The 24,159-nt window shown below is 34.0% G+C and overlaps 2 protein-coding genes and 1 pseudogene across 2 annotated transcripts; 2 read left to right on the top strand and 1 right to left on the bottom strand.

Annotated features, from left to right (window-relative positions):
- The first annotated feature begins 4,619 nt into the window (after nucleotides 1-4,619).
- On the top strand, nucleotides 4,620-12,952 carry LOC145568719 (thiol-disulfide oxidoreductase LTO1-like). The gene is made up of 7 exons (XM_081628138.1): nucleotides 4,620-4,787; nucleotides 4,890-5,178; nucleotides 6,633-6,889; nucleotides 6,978-7,090; nucleotides 10,247-10,394; nucleotides 12,121-12,258; nucleotides 12,652-12,952. The coding sequence occupies exons 1-7, from the start codon at nucleotides 4,683-4,685 to the stop codon at nucleotides 12,721-12,723; spliced, it is 1,122 nt and encodes a 373-aa protein (XP_081484264.1). The 5' UTR covers nucleotides 4,620-4,682; the 3' UTR covers nucleotides 12,724-12,952.
- Nucleotides 12,953-13,187: 235 nt separating this feature from the next.
- Nucleotides 13,188-19,176, top strand: LOC145566437 (nucleotide pyrophosphatase/phosphodiesterase-like; annotated as a pseudogene).
- Nucleotides 19,177-20,215: 1,039 nt separating this feature from the next.
- LOC145566436 (uncharacterized) lies at nucleotides 20,216-20,965 on the bottom strand. Its single transcript, XM_081625858.1, has one exon. It carries the CDS (start codon nucleotides 20,963-20,965, stop codon nucleotides 20,216-20,218), a length of 750 nt encoding a protein of 249 aa, XP_081481984.1.
- Nucleotides 20,966-24,159: the final 3,194 nt, after the last annotated feature.

Genomic DNA, 24,159 nt, shown 5'->3' with positions numbered 1-24,159 from the left:
AATCTATTATAATTTTGACAAATAAACTAACAAATTGGTGATTATTTCACTTAAATGAAATTCAAATTTTCTTTAATTCGATACTTTTGAAACTAAAAGCCTAATGAATGTCACGAAACAGTAAATTACAAACTATATATACAATCTATAGTAAGGTTTTTAATCCTCATAACAAAAAAATTAAAGTATGATATAAAAACATCAAACATAATGATAGAAAATCAACCACTGAACATAATTAATAAATATAACTAAAAAAAATCTAACATAATGATAGACAAATTATAATAATAAGTATGGATATAATTTGAAGATGAACAGAAGTAAGATAATGGCCGACGACACTCTGCTCCTCATTCTTCCAGCAACACCACCACTCCGTCCTTTGACCTTCAATTCCCCAACAACCACTTTTAGATTTTCCAACTTTTTTCATTAATAATCTGAAAATCAAAATAAACCTCAATCAACACTGGTTAAACAAAATTAATTCGAAAATAGGCAAATAAAAATGAATGTTCATATATTTGACTAATTTTTTCGAATACCATCATCTAAAATCCCAAATTAATAAGCAACATATAAAACTGTTGCAAATCAAAGTAAGAGAAATCTTGTTACAGAGTATCAATCAATGTACTCACATTTAATTGTCACCTTTTATAAAATTAAAGATGAAATGCCATTTCCAGAAACATTAGCTAGTCCAAAATTAGTTTGCGAGGAGCCGAGGAGCGAGAAACCCACGCACTTAAACCCTTCTCACGCTAAACCCATGCCGCACCGATTTTTATTAAAATCGGTTGTCAATCATCATCGCTGCTCTAAATCTCGACGAACAAAACAGTGAGATTATGGACAAACGATGCCATCTACAAACGTGTAGAGGTTTTATTTCAGTTTCGGGAAGGTGGATTTTACAATAGTCTCGAGGTTTTGAGTTTCGTGGAAGTGAGAAAATGGAAGAAGTCATTTTCCGGCGGAAATAGTTTCGCAAGATGGAATGAAAGTGGAATCTAGATAGGAACCCTAGATCTGATACTTTGTGGCTGAAAAGAAAAAAGTGAAATGAAGTTGAGACTTTTTTTATTCTAATTTTAAAGAAGAGGATTGAATGTGGGACAGTGGGAGCCAGCTAGTTAGAATCACTTAGAAACCAGTTTTCACAAAATATGGTATCTTTGATCCCTTGTCTAGATTCATTCGCTTTGACTTAGTCTAAGACATCATAATTTTTAACAAGTGGTTTCTTATTCTTTTTCTAAGAAACCATATTTCTCAGATATTTGGTTTCTTTATCTAAGAAACCTTGCAAGTGATTTAAATGGTGCCCTATGAGTGGTTAGTTAGCCCTTTTTTGTAGTAGTGAATTGTTATAAATTTATAACTATACATAAAGGACATGTTTGAGTTGAATTAATATTTTTAAGTCATGTTTGGATGAGGCAACAATGCAACATACATAGCCAAGTAAGCTCATTTTGCGACTCTTTTGTGCATATTGAAGCTCAAACCATAGAAATTTAGAAATATAACTAGTTTCAAGTGTAAAAAACTTATAAATATGCTTGAATGACATTTTTTTTTTGTTTTTTGTTTTTTTTTTTTGTTTTGACATGAATAACATGTGTTGAAGTGATTATTTATTCATTTACTTGATTACATGAGTTATAGGCAAGAAAGTAGCCAAGTGATCTAATTTTGAATATTTTTGTGTAATTAAACCTTAAATGATAGAATCCTTAGAAGTAGAACTTGAACTTGGTTCAAGTGTTAAAAAATTATATATATGCGTTATTGACATGTTTAAGGTAATTATTCATTCATTTAATTGATTGCATGAGTTATAGGCAAGAAAGTAGCCAAGTGAACAACATTTTGGATCTTTTTGTGCAACTGAACCTCAGTAATAGAATCCTAAGAAAGAGAACTTGTTTCTAGTATTAGAATTAGAAACTTATAAATATGCATTATTGATACGGTTGAGGTGATTATTCATTTATTTACTTGATTACATGAGTTATAGGCAAGAAAGTAGCCAAATGAAATTTGGATCTCTTTGTGCTTATTGAATCTCAAATGATAATAGTTTAAGAAATAGAAGGAGGCGGTAGCGTTGGTGGCCTGGTGGTGAAGGAGATTGGCGGTGAAGGGGGTGAGAAGGTTTCGGAAGCAGTGAAGGAAGTGAGTCGTAAGTCAAAAGAATGAAGGAGCGAAAAAGGAGGCGGAGGCGACATCGTTGGTGGTATGAGAAAAGAGGTAGGAGAAAAAAATTATTAGGTTTATAATAAATTAGAAAAACTGGTTTTAATAATCCCAACTTTAGCCCATTTGCTTTAAAAAAAAATCATAACTTTGGATTATTATTGAATAATCTCAACTTTAGGGGGGTATTTTTATTGGTCCCAAACAGTTTTCATGGTTATATAACATATTACCTTGAACACACAAAAAAAAAAAAAAAAAACAGCCCACCTATGTCCACCTCCCACCCCACCCCTCCTTCCTCACGTCCCTCAGGCAGCCCCGTTTAACCCATTCTCTGTCGGTGTCAAGCCCAACCCCGTCAACCTGCTGCCTTCCCCCATCCTTGTCGTTGTCCCTCCTCGTCCTCCATAACCACCATCCCCAGCCCACTTCCAAAACCACCACCACCACCCTTGAAATAGCCCCCAACACCCCGAAATCAACCTCCTCCCACCCCCTACTCTTCTCAATCCCTAAAATCACTTTCTCTAGCCCAAAAACCCTATCCCATCCCCTTCTCTAGCCTCGAAACCCTACTCCCTTTCCCTATCTTCGACACTGACACCAACTCTATTAGGGTTTTGGGGCTGGGGAGGAGGAAGGGGAAGGGGAAGGGGAGGGAGTAGGGTTTCGGTGTTTGGGAAGGGGAGAAGGGCGGTTTTGAGGCCATTTTGGTGTCGGGGATAGGAGGGGGGCTAGTTCGTGGGTAAGGCAGCCATGCTGGAGGTGGCTTGCTAGTTTTTTTTTTTTTTTTTTTTTTAAAATATTTGATCAATCACGTTCTGACACGTGCCTATTAAACTTAAAAAAAATTGCCTGTTTAATAGGTTATCGGTAATTTGAAACTAATAAAAGCAAAAACCCAAAATTGAGTTTACTCTTTTTTTTTTTTTTTTTTTTTTTTTTTTTTTTTTTTTTGACAAGAAGTAAAGGATTTCACTAATGAAAGATAGCCAAACGGCACTTACAAACAATTTCGAGGAAATCTAAAATTCCAACACAAATACAATTCACCTTAGAACTAGTTATATCGCAGATTCGATCAACGATCGCCTTTATAAAAATCTTCATCTGAAACAATACAATCTGTGAGTTAACACTAAATCGGGTTGACATCCACGGATGAATAATTGTTTGGGTGAAAAAACTCATATGGTCTTCTAGATACTTTTGGAGATTGTGAAACCCTAAATCTTCAATCTTTGGTAGACGAACAAACTAATAAATTAAACCTAATAGAATAAACATTGCCATACAGATATGATCCTTTATTGAAAGCAGTTAAAAAGATTTTTGGGGCTTACCACCGGTAGAAGCCCCTACAAAAATTTGCAATTGAGATCAGAAGAAAAAAGATGGAAGAGAAAGAGAGAAAGAGAAATTTGAAGGAAAACCTTCAAAAAAAAAGTACAGAAAATCTAGCAATGGAGGCTAGAAAAACCCTCTCAAGGAAAAAACCCTAGAGTGAACCAAAAAACCCTCCCAAGGAGAAAATCCAGAGGGAACTCGTTCCTCTTTTGTTGTTTGCTGGTAATTCAAAATTGGAATCAATAACATAATACTAAAACAGACACCAAGAATGACACGTGTCATTTCTTGGTGGTGTCATTTTCTCTCCAAAACCATCTTCCATTTTCTCTTACCAAAAACGCTTTAGAGAATATTTATATAATATGATTTGTTATTATTGGTTTTCTTATATATTCTATATATACACATTTAACTAAAATTTTATTCTAAATATTATAATTCGTATCTTTTCTTGACAAAATCTTTTAAAAGAATATTTGTATAATATGATCGATTTCCTATTTGGTCATCATTTTTTTGGATAATCATGTTTTTTTTTTATATGATGAGATGCATTTTTTATTTAATGAGATGCATTTAATATTTAATGAGATGCATTTTACATTGTATTGGGAAAAATAAATTAATGTAACTATTTTCTTTTCTCCAAAAAATTGCAAGATCACTTTGACTATCAACTAAACTCCATTTCCTCTATTAATCTCATTTTACCATATCACATCCCTATTTGATTTGTTTTACTTTTTCACTTCGTATGTACCATTGAATTAAGAACTAGATTATCAAACATTATCATTATTATTATTGTTGTAGTAAGTTACGTATTGATTTTAAAACTATTTCAATAATATACAACTTTCATTCAAGCAAAATTAATTTTTTTTGTTAAATCCGTGCATCACACGACACTAATCTAGTTATTTAAAATAAATAGGCCAAAGTTGAGATTATTGAACCCAATTTTCCTAATAAATTTAGTGTGGATCGGTCAAGACCTTCACCTCATCAAGAACAAATCACAAGGAGAGACTTTCACTTCAATTTCTTTGCTAATAAAACATTACTCATTTCATATTTGCGGTGCAAATCATTTCAATTTTGCACTATTGAAGCAAACTCATCAGATGAAAGCTATGATGCTGAGTTCATCATCTCCACTCCATCTATCTCTCCCTCCAAAACCCCTTTTCTCTTCCCCTCTATCCTTTCCTTCTCTCCTCAAATTCAAGGTAAACTCTCTCTTTATTCCCTACTTCTCCATTGGATCAACTAATCTTCTCTTTTTGTTTCTTGCTCTTTTGTCGATTCAATAACTTTTTCTCCATTTTCAGGGAAATTCAAGATATGGGGTTGTTCTACTTCCGGCGATGTGCATTCCAGGCCCAATTCGAGACACCGAGAAGTCTGAAGATGAAGAGGGGATGCAAGTTTCATCGTCTTCTTCGTCGCCGCCATCGCCGAGCATTTCTACATATAATTGGTGTGCAGGACTTGGAGGATTGGGGTTCCTGGAAACTGCTTACTTGACTTATCTTAAGGTCTCCAATACTGAGCCATTTTGCCCTGTTGGTGGTGGGTCTTGCAGTGATGTTCTTAATAGTGATTATGCTATGATTTTAGGTAATGCTTAACTTTCAATACACAATTTTGTTTTTTGGGCAATTTTAAATTATTATTTTGGTTTGTTGAACTAACTTTGTTAGATTGAGAATTTAATTGAATGGTGATTTGAGTGCCTGAAATTTATTGTTTCAAGTTGAAGATGCATATTAGTGATCTAATTTAGCAATCTGTTTCTATCTATGTGATTGTTTCAAGATGCTTAATTGTTACTGATGGAGTGATGGATGATTTCCCCTTCCCTTAAAAAAAAGTGCTGGTTGATTTAGGTTTTATATTAGTTGTTAGGTTTAGGAAGATTAGTAAACGCAAAAAAGCAGGAAGTGGGTTTATTTGTCATCTAACATTCTTATTTACCAGCAAACCCAATCCAGAAGTAGTAGCACGTTATACTGCTCTTGTAAATTGGTCATGCCTGATGTAATTCTCAAGTGTATCATGGCTGACATCAAAGCAAGAGTTATGTATTTCTTACCTAAGAAAACCAGAGGCAGTGGCGATACTTGGTTTGACTGTTTGTTTATGAAGATTCGTGATTCATGGATACTAGTTGGGAGAATGCCTTCCTAGAAAATGATCGTCTCTCCTAGTTCTTGCAATTGGTTCATGGGGTTTTTAAAACTTCTTATTTAACTTAAAAAAAAGTTGGATGGAAATCATGGAATAATAGTTGGTTAGGTCTTGTTTGATTACAATTCCTTCTTCCCCTTCTTTTTCTCCTCAATAAGTTGCTTTGTTTATCTGGACATTTTGTAAGTGGCAAATTAAAATTACTTTACATAAACTGTTAAAATAATTTGGTATAATCGTTGGTGATGTATTCAGAGTTGGCATGTAAAATATATAGGCATTGCTCTCTATCTACAGAATTGTGGCCTAATTTCGTGTCTCATGCATTAACCATCATTGATTATTTTTCCCCCAGTGGATACAGTTTGTGAGTATAAAGAAATAGAGGCTGAAAACCATGTTGTTACTGAGATATTCAGCCTCGTAAACTCGTTAAGTACATAAAACTGCAATAATAGAGAGCAAAAATCTTCATATCAAATATTAACATCATATAAAATTTTAAGATGGCAGGATGACCACACCTTGTATATTTATAGCATTTGCTTCATATTACAAACCCTCTTTGGGCACAATTATTAAGCTCTTTAGTAGGATTTATTTGGTGTGGAATGTTCTGTCTCTGTCATTGGGCTTCACCGGCCTTGCTTAAACACTAGAGATCTTGTAAGAATATTTTATATAATTCACATGTGTTTTGCTTCCCCTCCTTTGAAGTGTATGCCGTGTATCACAGAACTCTTGTCATTTTCCCTGAGATTTTCTGTATTTTTCCCCTAAAAAAATGGATATATTATAACTGATGCTGAAGAATTTATTGTTGACCTGAGTATCAATTTTAATATCTCTGCAGGTGTTTATGATCCTCCTTTTGCATTTGCCAGGTGTTCCTCTTCCATTAATCGGCATGACTGCCTATGGACTTATCTTTCTCCTTGGTTTGAAGTTAGGAGGGTGGAATGTGCCTCTCAAAATCAATCAAAGTGATGGGCGTCTACTTCTACTTCCTGTCTCTGTTTCCATGGCAGCTGCCAGTGCTTACTTTCTGTACACTCTAGCTACTAGACTTGAAGGAGCTTCATGTTCATATTGTTTGGCATCTGCTACATTGTCATTTAGTTTGTTTTTCATCATTTTAAAAGTTAGTCCCTCCTCTTATGATTAATATTTTAAATATAATAATGCACTACCATATTTTTTTAGCAATTATTAATGGCTATGTATTACAGGATTTTGGACTGAAAGAGCTACAAAAAGTTGTCTCTCTGCCATTATGTACAGCTGCTATTGTGCTTGGAATACTAAACACCACATACAATTCACTACCTCCAATATCACCAAGGTAAATACATTCAAATATTGAATGATATCTTACTCAAGACCTAAGACCCGAGGCTTTGAAAATGTTTGTAGATGCTTTTGTCATGTGTTTGTTATTTTTCGGGGCAAGTCAGAAAAGATTTTAAATGACTCACATAAGATATGTAGTATATATTCAGCTAGGCTTACCCTGGAAACGATTTTTGTTTGTCTTGGGCTCTGGGCTGGACCCATGGTCTATTATCTCCACACAAAGGTTTTACCGAAACATGCTGGATCTACGTCATGTACTCATGTTTCCAGTTTCCAATGACTTCTTTGCATGGGGATGTATGGTATCCAAGCCTATGACATTCAGTCATGCAAATTATTGCGACTTTTGCACATATGATGGTTTTCTTAAAGACTTGGTAATCTAAAGCATCCCAATCATCGTGCAGTGGGATTATTTGTATTTTTTGTTTTGAATCGGTAGGATTATATATAACATGACTTATATATATTGATTTTTGTTAAACTATTGGCATAAATTATCTTTATTATTTTTACTTTTTTTTTGGTGGTAATTTTATATTTTCAAAGAAACAATTAATATGTTAGTGGTGTTGATGAGAGCTAAATGGTTAGGGTTTGTGTAATTGCCTTTACCCCTTGAATCATGTGGTTCACTCCACTCTTGCTTATTGGCGACAAGAGAGGGAGAGACGACGTAAGGATATTGTATGAGCTACAAATGGGAAAGGGGGATTAAGATTGGTGGCTTAGATCCCAATCATTAATCCTCACTATCTAAACTCTAAAAGTGCTTTATTTTGGAAATACTTTCTCCTTTTCCATATGATCTACATTTTCTACTTGTACAAATTTAAGAAAATTGGTGAGTGTAGCATATGAGCCAAACTTATATTAACTTATATTAGCCATGTATTATCTTCATAAGTTAAACTTATATTAGCCGAAATTATATTAGATGAACTTATTTGAACATATGAGCCCTGATTTACATCATGGAGGTACCCATAAAGTATGCCTATAAAGCCTTAAAATTCATAAAGAATACATAAAGGAAAGCAATAAAGGAGGGTGGATTCCACCATCCTCCCCCACTTAAAAAGTCTACAACCTCATCAATTTACGAGAATTATAAAGAGGAAGTGAAGATTTTATCCAATTATCATGGAATCTTAGATTTGTGTCTTTGTTTTTTGCGGTCATAAAAGTCATCTTAATTATGGTGGCTTCTTTCTTGTTGGTGAGCAAGCTTCTTTGGTTCCATTGTGCTTTCATACATCTCCGGAGAGCCAACTTTTAGCGAGCTGGTTGTACTTGTTTGTCCTTGCATAACACCCATTGATGATACCTTTTTTTTCTAAAAAAAAAAAAACATAACTTGGAGAAAGACAACTCTAACCAACTCCAACCGAAAATCCAATCAAATATTCCTTGTGAACTACGGTGAATTTTTTTTTCTCTTTCCAGTCAACCAACTTCATCATCTTGGCTTTTTAGTTGATTGACTTCATGTTAGTGCCTTTCTTTCTTGGTTCCAAAGTCATTAACGCCGCCACTGAAGAAGTGAGTTGCTCATCTGTCCACCATGGCACAAGTGTTTCGCTCATTTACAACAAGGTCAACATACATTAACTCATTGGAGGACTCTTTTGTCTTAGGAGCTTCTTTGCTCATTGCATACATTTATAGATGTCACCCGTTTTATCCAATTCCTTGTCTTTACCATAGGTCAATTCGTTTGTTTGATTTCTTTGTGACTTTTAGTCAAAATATTGTTTCTTTCCTTTCTGTTTGCACTCCTACCATTTGTGTAGGCATAGGCATTGGCATAATATGTTGTTGTGCAACCTAAATATTTCAAAGAAACATGCTTAATTTCGATTCTCATATTGTTGTGGAAAAAGGACGACATGAGCCTTTGAGCGTTAGCTTCTCCACTTTTTCTTTTATCACCTAGTTTAATGATACACATAAGCTATTCCTCAGACTTTCGTCGTAGGCACTTCTTTAATAAGCTATGGCCTTTTCAAAGGAGTATTTCACTAATCTCTAGAGTCATATGGTTTCTATCTAAGAATCTTATGTTTAACTTATTATTTCAATCTATAGATGACGATGAATAACCACATTTTGTAAGTCTCAATTATCCAACCTCCAAGCTAGTATTCTTTCACATAGTTGTGATTTGTGAAAGAAGCCCTTGTGTTGGATCTTTTGTATCTTCATTTAAGTGGTGAATTTAGGGATTCAAGATAAATGATTTGGTCCTTGAGTTCAATCTTGACCTCCTCTTATGTATCTATATTGGTCATCTCAACTTAAATTTTGTGTAGTGGGCCCACCATAGCTTGGCATTGTATGATAAGTACATGATTGTGTCCCCCTTGGGTCGTCCCTCAATTAACTGCGCGAATATGGTATGAAGTGATGTGTGGCTATGGGTTGGTGCAAGAAGTGAGATAAAGTTGGGGCAGCTGTTTGCAGTAACGATGGAAATCATGGGATGTTTTGTGTGTTGCGCATTAGGTTGGGTAGTGATCTTATTTGGTGGAACCACATGTGCTATGTGGGCAAGATCCAAATCAACATTGAGTTTGCATTATGCTGAATTTCTTGTAAACATACATGATATCCAAGGGAGTTTGTTAGGAAATTATTTTAGGAGATTTTAATTTTGCAAAGATGTAAAGGGAGTAGGTTGAGAAGTTAGGAGTCATAATACAAGGATTTATAGGCTCATTGTTTGTATTGTGAATAAGATCTAGTGTGTGTGTGTTGGGGGGGGGGGGGGTTCTCTAGAGAGAGACACCAATATTGAAGTGGCTCAAGGTGGGACACCAGAGTTAGGGTGAATTAAAGGTGATACATCAAATGTATGGATGTTTGTAACTTTGTATTATTATTATTATTTTTATTTTTTATTTTTTTTTAACTTTGTATTATTGATACTGGTTTGATTAATAATACAAGTTTGGGTGTAATTGTGCAAGAGACCTTCTGCCATTTTAATTATTGTGTTATCATTGTTAATTTGCTATGCATATGTTGATCTCGAATATATTTCTGTACTGTTTGTTGTTTGATGGTGACCTATATGGGGTTGGAACTCCTAACAATTGATGAGTCACTAATTGAAGTTGTGTTTCTTTTTTATTTCACTGAACAGATCAGAAGTCATGGAATTCCCTTATTATACAACAGAGATTACTTCAGCATCAAGTCCATATGCAGTTTCACTTGCAAAACATCTCAAATCTACAGGGGCAAAAATGTATGGGGCTTTTTGGTGTTCACACTGTCAAGAACAAAAACAGGTAATCACTCACAAGTCACAACTAAACTGATAGTGCAAAGCTAATGAAATAAAAAAAATCGTGTCATGATAATTCTGCATCTTTTTGTGCATGTGTGGCGTACCCAATGTATATAAAAAGCTCAAGGCGCGCCTCAGTGCGCCTCTTTGAAGTAAGGTGCACTATATAAACAGTTAAAAAATTTGGCAGAAAATTGCTTTAGGTGCGCCACGGGCGCTTTTGGTGCGCCTTATTAAAACCGCCTCGCCCAGGCCAAAAAAAGCACTTACCCCTTATTGCCTTGCGCCTCAGCGCTTATGTGCTCCTTATCAGAATCGCCTCACTCAGGCCAAAAAAAAAGCGCTTACCCCCTATTTTCTTGCGCCTCATTGCCTAGGCGTGCCTTAGGCGCGCTTTTTCAAACACTGGACATACCTATAGAATTTCAATTTGGTTGATCCTAGCTATCTGATAGTCAGGTTTTTTCATTAGGATATTTTTTTGCTGTATGGCTATCTCTGTTGGGCATGGTCTATCTTCTTATTTTACTTGCTTGTTTTTGGTAAATTGGTGCCCTTGTTATAAGCTATTTTGCATACAACATCTCCACTATTGTCAAGATTACTCCTAATTGGCTTTATAGTGAGATTAGAATAGTATTTGGATCTTCAATTGTTCAATGCCCTAGTCTATGACAGGATCAATGTAGCTTGGTGTTATTTTGCTTGTGTTATTGTGTAAGTTTGAGTTTTGGTGGGGAAGGGGTGGCGGGGAGGTATTCTTTGGAGGGGATGAGATAATGAGTGTTGCCTAATGCTATTTCCTCATTTGAACTTCTTCACCATTAATTTGTTTAAGTCACCAAGGTGCACTAAATCACAAAATGGCTTAAAAGGATCCCTATTGCTGAAGTTTGCCTTGACCCTTTCTATGCATGCATTTGTAGTAAGGTTAACATCTAGAATCTTTCGATATGGCATATCTGCCTAATCTTCTGTGATCATGGTTATGCTATAATTCATCTACCTAACTCATGTAAAAGCTCGTGGAGTGGATGGGAATATCAAAGAAACACCCCTTCAGCAAGTGTTCAATCAAAAGTATTAAATGCTGAAGCTTTAGAAATCACAGGGCTCTTGCTTATTAACTCCAAAAATCTGCGGAGAAGATTCACCACCATTCAAAAAATCTAACTTCTGTATGATGGGTTTTACCATTCTATTCAGTTGCTTCCAATCCCTTTTTATTTATTGCATGGTTCTCTTTAAAATCAGCAAATTCATCAGTAGGCTATGTTACTCTGTCTTGGACACACGTCAAAGTTATTACACAAAAGTGACGTGTCAATGGCTATTTAAGATAATGTATCAGTCTTTCATGGTTATTTATATATGATGTAGTTTTGTGATATCTCTGAAGTACACACCAGGTCTTGAAACTGTTTTTAAATAGGCACCTCTGCCAAATCTAATCTGTGAAACAGTTGTAGTAGTGAATTTTTAATCATATTTTACTATAATGAGTTTGTTAGGTTTATGTAATATAGAGCTTAATTTGTACCTTTGTGAAATATTCATGGCACGTACTGCACATTACACCAATTGCATTCTCATCAAAGTAGCTATTTTGAATTCCTGTTAAGTGTCATGATGTGGTTTCATTATGGTGAAAATTTATTTTCAATGCTTTGGTAAGCAACCCTTTTGTTCAGCAGGATAACAAATTCAATATGATTCCCTGTTTATAGATGTTTGGACGTGAGGCAATGGAGCTGTTAGATTATGTGGAGTGCTTCCCTGATGGTGTTAAGAAAGGAATTAAGATTGCTTCAGTTTGTAGTGATGTTGGAATTGAAGGATTTCCTACTTGGCTCATTAACGGCGAGGTGAGTCTACTGTGCTTGCAGCTGATTTCATCGTAAAGTTTTGATTTTGCTGTAGCTTTCATGTTTTTATTTTTCCTTCCCATTGTGCACTCAAAGTGGGCTTAAATTCTTAAAGGCTTTCTTTAATCTTTAACTTCAGCTATTCCTTTTACCCTACTTTCATTTAGCATGATGTAGTAAAGAAGCAATTTGTACTTTTGTAGGCAAGAAAAAACAGTGAGGTTTTTTTGTTTGCTGTGCAGTTCTTGTAGGCATTTCAAATTTTATCCACTTTGTTGCACATTATGCGCAATCAACAATCTTCGACTCAACATTATTCTAATGAATGTTTTCACATCTCAGCGAGCAACTTATCTATGTAAATTGTAGCTTATATGTATACCCTTTTTGTAGGTAATTAGTGGAGAAAAGACGCTTGAAGAACTTGCAGAAATATCTGATTTCCATTATGACACTGTAAATTAACCTAACTAAATCCATGGACTCCAATGGTATGTAATTAAGCTTTGTTGGAGAGGAGTTCTTACTGTAAGGTTTGTACAATAGTTGCACTTATTTAGGCTTAGTTACATTTTTCAGATTTTTATCATATGAATAGTTCATGTATGCTACAAGCTGTTCCTATTATAAACACGAGGAATATTTAACCACAAGAGTTTTTGTGTGCTTTTAGCTTTATGTGGGGGAAAAAAAGAAAAAAAAAAAAAAAAAAAAAAAATTGAAAATCGACACTTAAAACTTACAACTGTTACAATTACTTGAAGGCCCAAACTTCATTGATAGAGAAATTGTATTCCTTTTCTAGTTATGGATGGGATATGGGTTTAATATGGTTTTATACAAATTGAAGCTATCTTAATTCCTTTCTTAAACCCGTACAAAGAGAGTAGGATCATGAAGAGGTTAAATGAGGTAAAGGGAGACCGAAAATGACTTGGTTGGAAAGAATTACGAAGGGTATGAAGTATATAGATTTGCGGAAGAATGAGGTATTTTAATGTAAAGAATGGAGGAACAAGATTTTTGTGGATGACTATACCGAATAATAACTATGGTTTAGCAGACTTTACTTATAGGATTAAGACTTTGATTGATTGATTTTGGACCATATTTCAATCAGTATTTTTTTTTTTTTTTTGAGGGGGGGGGGTGTTTGATCGATTTTAGCATTAAACTAAACACATGTTATTATTTATTAAGAATCAAGTCATCAACATGTTATCATGGTTTAATTCTAACTTTATACTCCGTATCACTTTGTAAGCCAATCACTCTAGTATTGGTGATTAACAACCCATAAGATCTTATTGAATGGCCAAGGCCTTATTCAGGTAAAAACAGTTGCGCTAATGGTTGTTACTTCTTAGCATACTCAAATTACAAGTACTATCATTTCATAGTGTTTGACTTGGTCAAACCACTAAATCCTACCCATTAGTTATTGTCAAATCATGCCTAAATCAATCTGGATGTTAACATTTTAATTCTTTTTTCCAATTTGGCAATTCGCCTGCAGCTGCAACTACTACCAGGACAGTAGAACAAAAATAACGTTAATGTATTTCAACCGGGCCTCGTGAGTCGAAAGGTACAGGCATCTTGGATAATTTCTTTACAATTACTCCGTAACATTTTGTATTTTTTCTAACCGCATAACAATCATCATGCTATAATATTATTTATTTAGTAAAAAGTGAATCGTGAAACACGCATTTACCGTAACATCAAAGGACAACGATATATACCTATCCACACCCACGTGAATTTTAGAATCGGTCAGTTAAATTAATTATTAACAAATTAGCCCAATTCAAATGATTGAATTAATTTAATCGTTAAATTATGAATAAATCTTCGCACCATGAATTTATGTCAGAAAATCATATAATACAGTAATATTGATTTATCTCGTATGAAATTCTCTCAATTATTGTACCTTAAGTATTTATAGACGTCCCCTTATCCTAGGAGAAAAACCATATTACATAAAAAATCCCAAAAAAAATGGGTAAGTATTATGGATTGTTGAAATTTATTTTTCTACAAACCATCTTTTTCGTAAGTGGCCTAGCAACACTTTGGGTCATCGTCACAAACATGTAAATGGTGATGGTGTGCAACCACTCTCTCAAATTAACATTCTTGATACTAAATTTGCTGTGCATGACAAGGCGTATGTTCATGTTTCTACCATTCGTCTGCCTTCTAAGGTAATTTATAAAACTGATTTTAAACCCGTGAAAATATGAATGGTTCAATGAAATGAGACTATTGTTAGCGTCTCTTTATATGATAATGAAGGGGTAGCTTTATAAGGCGTTTAAGAGAACTCGCCTTATAATGTACATGCATTAATTTACATCGCCTTTTTTCAAACTTCAGGACAAATTAATAATCATAATCTTGATAAATTTTTAATTTTATTGTTTAATCATGATATTATAAAAACTTTGTATAGGGAGATGAGGACTCAAAGCTATTTGGTACAACTAAGTCAATGATTCAAGACATAGAGGTAAATAGAAATGAAGAGTTTGCTTAAAAACTAGTACTAGTACATTTTACCAAGAATAACTTGTACTAAATCGTGATACTATATTGCAGTGGACTGTGGTGCTAATTTGAATATTTCTACAGGATGATGACAATGTTCGCCCAGTAACTGTAACTCTTATGTCTGACAATCCGTCTTCTGATGATTGGGTCGGAGTTTTCTCTCCTGCTAAGTTCAAGTATGGTTATATGTCCGCATTTATGTCTCAGTCTTACAAAGTATATGCAACTCTATGTCCATTTTTTTTATATATATTAAACTGATTTTTGTTACGATATTGACTAACTCCCTATCTAGAGGGGCTGTGTGCCACTGGAAGACGACTCCAGACGAGGAAAGCACCAAAGTGCTGCACCTTAAGGCACTGATAATATACCTAAAATATATGCAAACAAGATTTATTTGTTAAGAGTTAAAATAGACGAACATGGGAAAGTTTTAGGCACACTAGGATAAATATGTAAAGCTAAAGTGCATTTGTAAACCATTACAATACAGTGGTTGAATTTTTTAGGAGACAAATTTTTCAATAAAACAAAAAGAAGTTATAATTTGTTGGGAAGTTATATGAGATGCTTTTTTAGCTAGACATTGAACCAACAACTGAGTATGGACACCTTGATGATTTGAAACTTGAAGAGATGTGGTCACAATTTGAGCTTTACTCGCGAAAAGCTACCTTAGTGCACTTCTTTTCAATTGCTAGCTCCATAGCCACTTTGGCCACTAGCCCACTATGGTCTATCTGTTACCTCAGACGTCCATTCAATCCGGAATGTCTTACACAAGGCACAAATCATCTCTTCCTTTTTGTCCTAGATAGTAACAACACACATTGCTCAGAAAAAAGTTCAGGCCGCTATTGATGATCACCCAAGGGACTCAGCCGAGGTGCTGCATTGGGAATTTGGAAATGAGTGACAGTCACCTTTCAGAATTCATTTGAACATATATGTCTTGAAATGAATTTTTTAAACAGTAATAAAGAGATGATAATTGATAAATAATAATCACCAATGATAGTGAACCATTGTTATTTTCTTAACTAGCTAATCAGATTCTGAGTTTTGTGTCAATACTTTTTTAAGATTCAGTGGAGTTTGTGTTCTTCCTGTCAAAATTTAAAAAGGGTGGACATTTCTTACATTTTTCTTTTAATTCTTTTATGTTCAGTGCATCTACAGACTGCAAAGAAGTTGGTAATGACAGAGTTGAGGACCCAATTATATGCACAGCTCCTATCAAGGTTAGCATAGCTTGAAAGGCTTTTAATTTAAGATATGGACTTCAAATTGTAGTGGAAACTTATATCGTTTGAGTTTTGATGACAATTAGTACAAATATGCAAACTATTCGAATACAAACTATCTCAACAGTGGAAAAGCTGAGTTGAAGTTCCAGTTGATTAATCAACGAGCAGATTTTTCCTTTGCATTATTTTCTGGCGGCCTGTCTAATGTAAGTTTATCAATTAAAAAGCAGAAGAATTAACCCTTCATTTCTTGTTATCGAGTATACTATGGTACTAATGCTTTATTTGTTTGGTGATATTAGCCAAAACTGGTGGCAGTTTCAGACCCTATATCTGTTTTTCCGAACCCAAAAGCCCCCCTTTATCCTCGAATTGCTATGGGAGAAACTTGGGATGTGGTGAGTTTCTCTTTATGTTTCTGGGTTATATATTAAAATTTGTGGTTTTTGGTAAATGGTAAATATGGTTCAACTTGAAAAGAAGGAAAAATCTATTGTTCTGAAAAAAGTGTCAGACCTAAAGAGAAAAATCTAACAGTTAAACTTAAGACTCTTAGAGTTTTTAAAAGAAAGATTTAGTGTTTTATGAACATGATTTATTGATGTTGTACTTTGTCATTTTACAGATGACAGTGACATGGACAAGTGGTTACAACATAGGTGAAGCGGTTCCATTTGTTGAGTGGGGGGCTTTGGATGGAGCTGCCACTCAATCACCTGCAGGAACCTTTACATATGCTCGCAACCAAATGTGTGGTATGCTTTGTCTTTCCATTTGATATCATTTTTTATTGTATGGTAGTTTGTCTCACTCAAAAAGATTTCATGGTTAATTGATCATGAACAACCTTGCTAATTCAGAAAGTTTGTCAGTGACTTAATGACTTATTGAGTTGTTTGGCTATTGTGACTTGTGAAGCTCCACCTGCACGAACAGTTGGCGGGATCCTGGATTTATACACACTAGCTATTTGAAAGAATTATGGCCAAACACGATGTAGGAATCCAAAACTATCTACCCACACTTGTATTACAGTAATGTAACATAATCAAATGTAGGCTTATAATTGACTTGTCATCATTGGTTACTCTCCAGGTATTCTTATAGATTGGGTCATAAATTACCAGATGGTTCCTACGTTTGGAGCAAGAAATATAAATTTAAATCACCCCCATTTCCTGGAGAAAGCTCTTTACAACGTGTTGTAATATTCGGTGACATGGGGAAGGTACAACACTTTTTGATACTGAAAGTTATTGATCATACAAAAAATATATATCAAGGTTTATTAAGTAATATGACATCCTAACAGTGTGTTTGGATAACATAAGAGGAAGGAAAAGAAGGGGAGGGAGGAGAAGAGGAGAGGAGGGTAAGGGAGGGGAAAAAAGAATGTTGAGTTTTCCTTCCAAATCTCGAGGGATCAATTTCTTACAATTTAATCCCTCCATTTCTTTCCCCTCCAATTCCCTTACTTCCTCATTTGTTATCCAAATGAAAGATATCACATCTCTCCATTTCCCTCCCCTTCTTTTCCTTCCATTTCCTTCTATCCAAACACACCGTAAAGCGTTGAAGCTTGTTTCTCATAAGATATTGAATCAAGGGAATGGTTATGGGCTTATGGCATAAAAATGCATTCGTTAACCATAACCTAAAGCAAGCACTTAATCTTGAAAAATTTTACTACAGTAGTAGATTACTTAAAACAGCAGGATGACATTTTGTATTTTTAATTACAATTGAAGGGTGAACGAGATGGATCAAATGAGTATGCTGACTATCAACCAGGAGCGCTGAATACTACAGATCAACTCGTTAAAGATATCGACAACATTGATGCAGTTTTCCTTATAGGAGATTTGCCGTACGCCAATGGATATATCTCACAATGGGACCAATTTACTGCACAAGTTGAGCCTATTGCCTCAGTTAAACCCTTCATGGTTGCAAGGTTTGTATTCCATATGTTTTTAGCTGTTTATTTCATATTTATTCTCAGTGATAGGCTGATCATATTCCATATCAATGATGATACTGTCCAGTGGTAATCATGAGCGTGATGCACCAGATTCAGGATCTTTTTATATATACAATGACTCTGGTGGTGAATGTGGTGTCCCTGCTGAAACAACATTCTACGTCCCTGCCAAGAACCGAGCTAAGTTTTGGTAGGAAAACTTTTTGCTATGTCAACAATCTCTGCTGTATTCCATTTCTTCTTATGTTGGATATATGTTCTATGCAAGTTATAAAAATAAGAGGTAGTTAACAAACTTCTTATGAACAGGTACTCAGCAGATTATGGAATGTTTCATTTCTGCATCGCTGACACTGAGCATGATTGGAGGGCAGGTAGTGAACAATACAAGTTCCTTGAAGAATGCCTTGCATCAGCAAATAGACATAAACAACCTTGGTTAATATTTGCTGGTCATCGCCCACTTGGTTACTCCTCGAATAAATGGTTTGGTATGGAAGGGTCATTTGATGAGCCAATGGGCAGAGATGACCTACAAAAACTGTGGCAAAAGTACAAAGTTGATCTTGCATTTTGGGGCCATGTTCATAATTATGAGAGGACTTGCCCTGTTTACCAGGTCCCTTTTAATTTGAATATTTTGTACTCCATAGTCTGTACGTCCCTATGAAATTGACCGTATTTTATAACAAGTCATCCAAAATAGCTGGCTATATATTACCTTTGTTAATAACCTTAACTAGTAACAGAGAAGGTTACAATTTAACTGTTATTGCCTTTGTGTGTATGTGTATTCAGAACCAATGTGTGAAAGAGGGGAGCTCTCACTTCTCAGGCGTGGTGAACGGTACCATTCATGTTGTTGCTGGTGGTGGCGGATCCCATCTAAATGAATTTAGCCCGATAAAAACTACGTGGAGTATCTACAGAGATCAGGATTTCGGGTTTGTTAAGCTCACAGCATTTAACTATTCAAGTCTGAAGTTTGAGTATAAGAAAAGTAGTGATGGTAAAGTTTACGATTCGTTCACAATCTCTAGAGATTACAAGGATGTCTTGGCCTGTGTTCATGATAGTTGTGAACCGTACACTTTAGCCGGATAAGATGAAAGATGAAGCAAACCCACTAAAGGCAGAAGATATATGCTTATTCCTTATTTGTTACTCTTAGTAGATTGGTTTTAAATGTTATTGTTTCTTAGGGAGATATCATGTGAGAGTGTAAAAAAGTAGTAATTGTCGTAACACGAAATGTTTTCTAGTTTGGCAATCCATCAATGTAACATTTTTTCTTGTGTTATGCTTTAATTGTGTTTTGTTGACTATAAAATTTGTTACAATATATATTCATAATTCCAACTCCCTTTGTCTCTTAAAGATTGTCTCATTTGACTTTTTCACAGTATTGTGTAAAAATTATGAATATTAGACATTATATTATATCATAACAAAATCTCATATGATGACATGACTATATATTATTTCTTGTTACTAGTTAGTGAGAATTTGTGATCAAAATTTTTAAATTTTGACTCATAAAATGCAATGAGACAATTATTTTATGCCATAGAGGGAGTATCATTATATACAATAGCAGTGCATCTAAAAAGTAATGACGCTTAAGATAACAGCTCAAAAGTCAAATATACTTACAAAAATATAATCCAACATACTAATATTTCTTCAGCAAAAAGAATGGTTCAACAGTTATAACCAACAATCATAAAAAATAAGTTCACCAACAATTAGTTGAGAATGTAACCTCAAATTCCTCCATGGATGTTACCTGTTTAGATGGTATCAGAATTCTGAAGTGTGACAAAAATATTGCTCATGCATTCGCCAAATCATATTGATGATGGCTCTTGACATGTTTCATGTACATGTTCATGTAAAAATAAATAAGGCAATAGGGTTCACTCAACTCTTGAGAGAAGAATCCCCTAACCTTTCTCGTTGTAACTTAAAACAAATGGTTCTATTCAACCCAACAATATAATACTATCATCTAATGTCCCTTCATGGACATCCTATATAACATTACAGTATTAAAGAATCCCGTTTTCAACAAAAGAACAAGATTAGTAACACCGCGATTACATGACAAAGACTATAACTAGTACTGTACAATAAACAAGAAATGACATTCAGAAAAAAAAAAAAACACTGCTCATTTCTTGCTCTTCTTTTCTCTAGAACCATTTCGAAAGAAAGAACCAAAACCCAAAAGATCTGATGTACCTTTAGTAATATACGGCGGTGGAACGTTCAAAGAAGCACAATTTCTAACACCATTACCATGTGATCCACTACCTCCTGAACCACTCTTCCTCAATGGCGGCTTCTGACAGGAATTCGAAGAAAATTTCAGATTCTGATTATTATTGTTATTCATGGTCTTACCATTATTGGAGCCCGGGTTTTTTTGAGATTGTTTAACAATATCATGAGACGACGATCCAGTTGATTTGCTTCTCGAAAGAAGAGGCAGTGACCAAACAGAGGAACTTCTCTTATTACTGAAATTTTCACAGTTTAGACTGCTGCTTCTGTTGAACCTCCAAAAAGACTTTGATTGAGTCTTTTCTTGGCGTACCAAAGTTGCAGTTGTCGTCGAAGTTATCTCCTCGTCTTTGTTGATAGAGTTGAGCTTTTCTTTCATCTGAATAGGGATGATCACACCATTAAAAAACAGTTCATCAGCAGGAGAATTATCAGTCTCAGAAAAAGCTGCTGTAACACAGAAGTCGAAATCTTCAGAGTTTTGGTTTGCTGATAAGAGTGACATATCTAGTCTAGCAACATCAATTTCTTGTTGGGTTTGGGTTAAATTTGTTTCCGAGAAGTCGTGCGAAAACGATATCCGGGGGCTCGAGCAAGCGCTGCTCGAGTCCCCGTCTGTTATCATGTTCACTGCCATCATTGTTTTGTTTGTTTAAGCTTATTTTTTTTTGAAAGAGGTCAAATAAAATGGCTTAAAAGGGGGAGTGAAATTGTAAAGATTGTTTTAACATCAAGTGAAAAGAAATAAGTGTGTTAATAATTAAAGTTGGTTTTTTGAAATTGTGGAAAAGATTGAAGAACAAGTGATGAATAATAATTCTTGCTGACTCTTTTTTGGTATAGTATACAAGAAAGAAAAAAATGAGGAAGGTTCAACTGCTCCATCAAACTTTAAACATTTTTGGTTAACTTAATTGGTTGAGGAGAGAGAAAATAAATAAAAGTAGTGGGGTGGAAGAAGAGGATTGGAATAATAATGGAGAATCATTATATGAGAATTGAGAATACTTCAAAAGGGTTTCTCTTCTTAGAGAGGCAAAGGTTGAAAAGAAAACTAACCTCCCAACTAACTTTTTGGTTATTTTTCAGGTCATAAATCTATTTCTGATTGTTTAATTAATTTTTAACTAAAAATTTCAATATTTTCTCTAGAGAACACGATTTAACTTTAGCACAACTCACACACTTATGTTTGATTGTTTTTGTGATTTATAAGTAGTGATAATATATTTCCTTTGTTCAATTAGTTGACACATTCTTTTATTATGTTGGTCAATACAATATATAAATTCAAAAATGATGTGGATCTCTCAAGACTCTCACAAGGCTCGCAAGCTATAATAACATTGGATTTTCGGATTTTAATAAGAACTAAAGAAATTACACGAAAACTTAAAGGATAGTTTTCTAATTCTCGCAGGAATAGAGGGTCTCTTCCTAGTCGCAACTAGAAGATGATCACATGTCGCAACAAGTGATGTTTTTGATTAACAATCAAACGAACAACGCTCAAAAAGGATTAATTCCCAAAATAAAACTCTCTCTTTCTTATACTATTATTGATATACACCCATATTTATAGGGTGAAAAATCGTACAAAGATAAGATAGGAAACTAATAATTATATCCTAAATAAGATAAAATATTAAAAATCCTAATCCTAATATATCTGCTAATCATATTTTAACCTACTACTAAATCTATGCTAACATAAATAAATTAAATAAATAAATATCCTAATGGCTAAAACTCTTAAAGCCTAAAAATAGGAAAAATCCTTTCAAGTCAAAGGTAAAAACCCATAGGCAAAAATCCTAAAAATTAATAATAACTAAAAGATAGCGTAGGCTTTCTTAAAATTCCATGAATTTTCAAGAATACCCATATTGGTCTATTGCTCCCGCATCAAAAAAATATCTCTAATTACCATTAAATAAAATAATAACGAAATTTCTTCAAAAAAAACAAAAATAACGAAATTGTTTCAAAAAAAAAAAATTAACGAAATTAGGAAATAGATATTTTGAAAATACTCATTGGAAGGCCAAAAATTACCAATTTCTCACATGATCTTTTTTATTCAAATACATAATTTACGAGTAAAACCTAATATAGGTAACATTAACTAATTAACCAATCTCTCATATGGTATAGTTTTTTATATCTCTCACATGGTCTTTTTGTTAAAAGTCTTAAAACGTGTTAACTAATTAAAATGGAAAAGTAATATAGGTTTCATTTTTTATATTAGTCTCAATATAATTTCAAAATAAAATCTTTTGTACTTGTATGATTTTTGCTTATCGGTCATTATTTATATTAATTAGAGAAAAATTAACGAACGCTCCGGAGGCGTTGGATAACCTAGCTAAAATTAGAAAGATTAAATTAAAAATTAACATTAATTACATCGATTGACGCGTGATTTTGTCATGCTTTCCCAAATTAATACTAACTTTAGGTAATATTTTAAATGTTTATCCAACGCCCCGAAGACGTTCGTTAGCAAGATCCTGGAGTATTAATTATTGGTATTAAATTTTTGAATCTATTTATGTGACTAATGATATACGTAAGAAAAAAGAAAACAGATGAAGTACTTTTGTATTACTTTTTTAGCCCCATTAATTAATGAGAAATTTTATGAACCCCTAGAAAAAACATAAAGAAAACTGAAGAAAAAATGACTTCTGAATATCTTGTCAGCTTATTCAACATATTTAATAGCAAAAACAAAAATTTGACTTTTAGGCCTTTTTATGTATTAATTATGTGACGCATTAATTTACAACTCGTATAGTTTACAAATTATATCTAAAATTATTATATTATATATTAATTTTGTACCTAATTCCTGTGAAACATGCTGAATATCTGGCATCTATTGATCAAATTGATGTGTTTAAGGTAGAGCATGTCTATTATATTTCGTGTGCACTTTATTTTGAGAAACTATTTCGTGTGCAATTAGAGTTGGAGTTAGGTGTACTCAATGCAATTTCTGTTGCTTATTTAAAGTTACCCTTTTTTTCTCATTAAGATGATTCCAAATGAGTAAATGAATCCATACACCTTTTTTTTTTTTTTTTTTTTCTTTTTTTTTTTTTTGACAACATCTTCGCATTCACCTAAGAAAACATATTAAAGCAAGAAGCTATTTTCATTTAGTTAACTAATATATTATTGTCCGTTACAAATAGGGTGTTACAAATAGCAATTTTTCCACTAGTGGTTATTTCATGATCCAACCAAATATTTTCTTTGTGCATATTATCCATCTATTATATGAAAATTTTTTATACACCCAAGTACAAAGGGTTATTTCTGCTCATAGAAAAAATATATACAGAGTATGAAATGAGCATTAGGTGCACCTACATCTATGTACACTGAGTGTATATAAAAGGTTTTGTTCATTACCAGGAAAATAATTTATTTCTTATTATTATATGGATAAGATTCAATTTTCATCGAAGGGGTAGTGCATAAACCACACTTGAACATGTCAAGTCCGGTCCGGAAAATGACCGGGTTTGGGCAGAATTTTGAGCCCAAAATTGGTCTGACCAACCCGATCTGTAAAATAATTAAATCGATTTGGGCAGCTAGTAAATCTAATTTTCAGTTAAAATTTTGGCTTAAAAAGCCCGATTTTTTGGCTTGAAATAACGGGATTGGGCACGCCTTTTATGGCCCAAAAAGAGCCAAAATTTTGGGCAAAGCCCAGCCCGGCCATAATCACCTCTTGATTTTACCCGATTCATACATTTTTTTTGGTTTAGTGAAATACAATTATTTATACTACCTCTGTATCGTAATAATATTAACCTT

This window comes from Chenopodium album, chromosome 11 (assembly GCF_948465745.1).
Source record: "Chenopodium album chromosome 11, dcCheAlbu1.1, whole genome shotgun sequence".
Classification (NCBI taxonomy): domain Eukaryota; kingdom Viridiplantae; phylum Streptophyta; class Magnoliopsida; order Caryophyllales; family Amaranthaceae; genus Chenopodium; species Chenopodium album.
This window is presented reverse-complemented; position numbering and strand designations above follow the sequence as displayed.

What these genes read in the sequence shown, in the direction of transcription:
- LOC145568719 (XM_081628138.1), top strand. Translation starts at nt 4,683, where the DNA reads ATGAAAGCTATGATGCTGAGTTCATCATCTCCACTCCATCTATCTCTC. An exon ending in CTACCTCCAATATCACCAAG is followed by an intron (nt 7,091 to 10,246) that starts GTAAATACATTC and finishes TTCACTGAACAG; the next exon opens with ATCAGAAGTCATGGAATTCC. An exon ending in CTTGGCTCATTAACGGCGAG is followed by an intron (nt 12,259 to 12,651) that starts GTGAGTCTACTG and finishes CCCTTTTTGTAG; the next exon opens with GTAATTAGTGGAGAAAAGAC.
- LOC145566436 (XM_081625858.1), bottom strand. Translation starts at nt 20,965, where the DNA reads ATGGCAGTGAACATGATAACAGACGGGGACTCGAGCAGCGCTTGCTCG.